Genomic DNA, 5,811 nt, shown 5'->3' on the forward strand with positions numbered 1-5,811 from the left:
AACATTCATATCTTGTCTGACATCGCTGTTACAAACTCGGGTCTTCAACTCGGGGTTTCAATTCAATTTGGGAAATTCTTATTTGAAATTTTATTTGGGAAATAACAATTTTATTGAATTTTCAATTTCGATATTTTTCATTTGACTGGTGGAATCCTCACCTGTTGCATTTTTTAATGTCTTCCACTCAATTAAAATTGAACTATTGACGGAAAAATGGCTCTTTTCAAATAAATGTAACGCATGGATCACTTTAACGAAGTGCACTTGGACAATGTTGGTTAAATTTGCCACTTTCTACGGCCAACGTGCACATTACAGCGAAATATACACACATTATGATACATGACATCTAACAGACAAGACCCATGAATATAATCGTGCAAATGACGTCAGTCAACGTCATACATAATATTCAAACGAAAAAACTCTCACACCCACGAATGATGAGAAGCGAATTACTGGAAATGCCCCTGAAATTCGGCGTAAAACTCACCCGATCGGACTGCGCGTGTTTTTTCGAATTCCAGCAGAACTCGAGGATCGCCACGAGAATCGCAAGCGCCAGTCCGCAGAGTAGAACGACGAAGACACCCCCTGAAATAATTATTTCAAAACGAATGATGAAAAAGAAGAATTTAAGATCATTTTCAATTTAAAATCATTAATCGATATTTTTCAGGAAATTGCGAACTATCAATGACTTGAGGGGCATTTTCAAAAAGTTTACCGAACATATCAGTCAAATTAATTGAAATAATGCCCTATTAAAATTTTTTTCCTGAAATTTCAAGGAATTTTGTCGTTGAGAATTGAAAATTTTACGGAAAAATCAATGGAAATTGTAAATTTTAGCTGAATTATTCCGTGAAAATTAAAATCAATCAGGAAAATTCAGGTGAACATTCTTGCATTTACAACAATTTAGAAAAATACGGAAATCGCCCTCCTGAGGATTATAATTCAACTCGCCATGAAATTTCAATTGTCCAACAGTATAACTGAAATGAAAGCAAACTACGAGGAAAAACCATTTTTTGCAATCATCTCTGCAAATACACACCTGAAAATTGAAACCCTCCTGAAAATTCAATATCTCTCTGTAAATATGACGGTAACGTAAACATATATTAATTTCGAATGCAGTGGTTCGTAGCCAGCGGAAGTTTGAAACAGATTTCTTCAATATGTAAACATTTCGTTGGAAATATCATATTTGTCATGGAGGACATCAAGTATAACATACACTGTTGAAGATTTTCGTCTGCAATTTCCGGTACACTTTTTGAAAAATTTTATCGAATTTAATTACCACTGAAATTTCACGCAGTTTCGTCATTGAAAATTCAAAATTTCATGGAAAAATCGAAGAGAACTGTAAATTTCCGATGCCTTTTTCCCTGAAAATGAATTTGAAAACCGGAAAATTGAATGCGATTTAGAGCGAAAAAATCACGAAATTTCAGATTTCTCTGAAAATTCAAATAAATTAAGGAATTCTCGTCTTTACGCTGCCTAAAATTCTGGAATTTCACTGAATTTTCAGTGAAACCTAAAATTTAATGATCTTTCCCCCTAAATCGCATTCAGCGTCGCTGTCCTGAAAACTAGTATTCAACTGTCTTTGAAATTTCATTTTTTTCTTACCAGTGTCCACTAAAAATGAGAGAACATAATAATGACGATGTAGAATAAAAAAAATGACGCATGGGAAGTGGGAATAAAGTGGAACGTCGGTTGGTGGCTCATTACTTTTATGCCTAGGCTGTCCTTTCTTTAATGCCTTTCGGATTTCCGTACCGTCGCGCCCTGGGTGCACAAGTTAAAGAGGACAGCCTTATAATATTCGCGACAAGCCCTTTTGTACGGAAAGTTTAACCGAGGGATGATGCAAAAGGAGCAAGAAGTAATGAAGAAGAAAGAAAGTAAGAAAAATAAGAGAAAGAAAAAAAGAACGAGGAAGAGCCCCGAGGAATCGTGATAGTTAGATCGTGCTGGTAATACCAGATGAACTCAAACCTCCATTCGCTTTTGAAAAAAAGAGAGAACTCCACTTTTTATCAGCCCAAGTTTGATTGAATTAAGACTCGGGGGGAATGCTGATACTCGAGATAAGCCCGGGTAAACAAATATTGTAAATTTATTTGTTGCTATCTGATGCTTTGATCGAATTTTTCTTATTTTCCTCAGCGCCATGGGGAACCTGATATTATTGACAATTTACCGGGTAACACGAGGATCCTGAGAGGCGTTGATAAGCTATCAACAAAGTACACGGTGAATTATTATGCGGTGAAGTAGCTATTCTCCTTGCAATATCAATTTTTCAACGGGCGAATTACTCAATTTGGGGTGATGAAAGGGAGTGGCTGTTCTCGCCTTTCTACGTTATTTTTTCAGAACTGCACTGAGAGGAAAACGACAAAGATCTCAAACAAGTCTTACTTGCGCCTGGAAAACAGTTTTTTTGAAAATTATCAAAAAAGGATTTTTTTTGAGCCAAACACGCAGAGAGTGCGCCGGAGTGAAAAATTTTTGTCGCAAAAATAGATTTAGTAGTTGAAAAAAAATTGCATTCTCTGGACACGCAAGAAATGTCATTTCTAGCACTACTCCTTCATTATTCGATACTCCCATACGTATTAACAATACTTGCTTGACAACGCGTTTGTTTTTCTCTCAGTGTATTGAAATTTCGAAAACAAGATATTTGGAATACAACACGCCAAATGAAATATCTCCGAATCTAAGCGAGATAGCGAAATTTTCGTATAAACCTTTTCTATAGATCTCGATCCGCCCTACAAAAAAGGTTGTGACAAAAATTTCGCTATCTACCTTAAATTCCGAGATATCCGTCAAAGACTGACCGACAGTCAAATTGACTTAAATCGTTTCACCGCTTTGCTGCCGTATTAATGGCTTAAAATTGCGAACACAAACGTGTGACAATAAAAAACGACCCAAAAGTCTCCTAATCTCGAACTACTTGCTCCAGCGCTCGAGCTCTCGCCGATTACTTTCAAATTAAAAAAATGTGATGTTTATTTTCTAAAATGAAAGGCGAGAATGACGTTGTTGTAGACAACAAATCGCGTTGGGTGAGGCTGTCTCGAGGTCAGTGTATCCATATTCAAAGTGCAGTGTATTCCCACCGCGAGAGTTCAGCGAGATGAAACAGTGGTAAGTCACTTCCTTCTGTTTTTTTTTTTAACTCTTCACAATCTCGAGTTATTCCCCAGGCGACGTTACAGTATTGCAACATTGAGTGTCTCCACCATAGATGCAATATCTGCATGTAAATATGTACGATGCACGCAGCTATCTATCTCAGAGAAGCCTCAAGTCCAGGGTGAAACGTAAAAATGTGAATTTCCTGGCGTTTGTTTCATTCCATTTTTTGTTCTTCCTTCGAGATGAAGATGCCATCAAGCAGAGCCTCCAGATGGCCGTTTCCACGAGGATTCGGAGGAAGCCATTCCCCGGGGAATTGTTGAGAAGGAAATTTCAATGAAAAATTCACGATTATTTTTTTTTCGATTTCTGCTCCTGGGATTTTTAGAGGTCTTCGTTTCTCTCGTTTTTGCCACTTTTCGGTGACTTCGTGGAGGCGAATCGGGGTTTCGACTTTGGCGTTCAACTTCTGCTCCATGTTTCTCTTCTGGCAGTGATGATACTTGACGCTTTCTCAGGGTGAAGGGTTCTCCCTGGAAAAGTGGGTTATTGTCGGCGGTGGAGGGGAGATTTCCTTTGTGGTAACACTTGGACGGGGGTAAATGAGTGGTCTGGATTTTACAGGTTTGTAGGAATGTCAACATGTCTCGGAATTTCTGACTCACATCTGCAGGTTTAGGATAGTTATTCGAATGGCGCTGGCTAAACTTCACTGGTCGAATTTATTTTTCATTATTTTTAACGAAGATTCACAGCCAATTGTCATTTCAATTGCTTTATTCCGTTTGGAATATTTGATTCTCATTTGGGAAATCATTCGAAGGCTATTGCATGATTTTGTTGTGTGACTCTTCGAGCATTTTATGGAGAACTCAACGGAACTTAAATATTCATATTTCGATTAAAAATTTAATTTACTTGCGGAATTCTCTTCCTGACGTTATAAAATTTGTAATTTCATTGAACTCCGAAGTCTCAAATTAACTGAATTATTTTCTCTAACTCAAATTCCCTCTCCCGAAACTCACTAGTCAACAGTCCTTGAAAATTCCACTTTTCTCCAACAGTACACATGAAAAACACTTCTCCCCATTCTCATGTAAATGAGTTCGCTGAGTAAATCTCCCTCGCCCGATATAATTCAACGAATAATTAGGATTAAATGAAAGTCACATGTACCTCAGTGATACAGTCTGGCTCTCTAAGCCCGACATACACCTCCAGCATTTGATTTAATATTACAAGACCCAATTTATCGCCGGAAGATGTACCCCAAAACTTGACACTGGAGTTTCCACTTATCGTTCACGATAGACCGGCGAGACGAGGCGACTAAGAATCCAGCACTGAACACGAGGATTTGCATAATTCCCTTGAGTGGATGGGGCCGGGAGGGGGGGGGGGAGAGATGGGGTGGAAGAACCCAGCGTTATTCAGGTACAACTGCAGGCGGGACCTCGGAAACCAGAACTTTGACTCTGAGACACGTTGGACAAACTTTTACACTGCAATTCATTATCCCGGCTCTCACCTCGCCGTTAAATGAGCTGATAAATTTTCCCCCCGCATTTTTACAATCACAGAATTACTTGATAATTACGTGCAATTTAATTTGAAGAGCGTAATGGGGCTGAAGTAATTCCGTTTGTGGGTTATCCTGTCTCTTCGTGTGTTTCTGTTTGTGGTGCGTTAATGATTCAGAAGTTTTCGGGGGGGGTATCAAAGTATCGTTGGCCTCGTGCGGAGTTGAATTTATTCACGCTGTTGAGCAAAATTGTAATATTATCTGGTTAACGCTTCAGAAATTATTCGGGGCATTGTGCGCTCGGAGAAGTGATGCTTTTGAATTCAGTGGAAAGGGTTTGTTTGAATTTTTTTGGGAATTGATTTGATAATTTTTTTAATGGAAATGGTAAAATGGACAATTTCCAGTTTTTTTTTTGAATTCAGTAGCGAAGCGGTAAACCGGGTCAAGTCGACTTAGCTCTTCGCTGAGTTTTCGAGGAATATCTCCGAATCTAAGAGAAATAGCGAAATTGTCATTATAACCTTTTTTGTAGAGCGAATTAAGAGCTACAAAAAAGGTTATTACACAAACATAACTATCTTCCTTAGATTCCGAGATATTCGTTAAAAACTGACCAATAGTCTAAATCGACTTAAACTGGTTTACCGCTTCGCTACAGAATTCGTACGTCAGAAACGAATTTTTCAATTGAAGTCAGTCTAGGATTACCATGAGACGGAGCATTAATAATTCAATATGGCATTGACATTTCACGAGAAGGTGAAAGGTTCATTTTATGTCACTCTCCGTGGATTTTAGTTGATGAAAATTGAAATAAATTATGAAATTCCAGTGCATATATTTTTCAATTCTTCATTAATTCAGAATTTCGTGTAGTTTGGTACTGAATACTCATATTTTGAGTAAAAATTTAAGTAATTTGAGGAATTTGCGTCTTCCTGCTGTTCAAAAATGTAGAATTTCAATTAATTCTGAGGCAAAATCTGAAATTTCATTTTTACCCACAATATTTTTGTACAAAAACACATCCAAAAATTGAAATAATCAAATATCAACTTCATACCCAAGACTTCTGAATAGAATGCCAACTTCCCCCCCCCCCCCCCCCC

General features: G+C 37.8%; 1 protein-coding gene across 1 annotated transcript in view; it reads right to left on the reverse strand.

Moving 5' to 3' along the window:
• Positions 1 to 5,811, reverse strand: part of LOC107036929 (glutamate receptor ionotropic, kainate 2) — a 102,322-nt gene that overhangs the window by 3,778 nt on the left and 92,733 nt on the right. Inside the window, exon 16 of the mRNA XM_029126031.1 lies at positions 497 to 597. Coding sequence (XP_028981864.1) covers positions 497 to 597 — 101 coding nt within the window. The remainder of the gene's footprint in view (positions 1 to 496; positions 598 to 5,811) is intronic.

Source organism: Diachasma alloeum, unplaced genomic scaffold (genome assembly GCF_001412515.2).
Source record: "Diachasma alloeum isolate Michigan unplaced genomic scaffold, Dall2.0 Dall_scaffold_00212, whole genome shotgun sequence".
NCBI lineage: Eukaryota > Metazoa > Arthropoda > Insecta > Hymenoptera > Braconidae > Diachasma > Diachasma alloeum.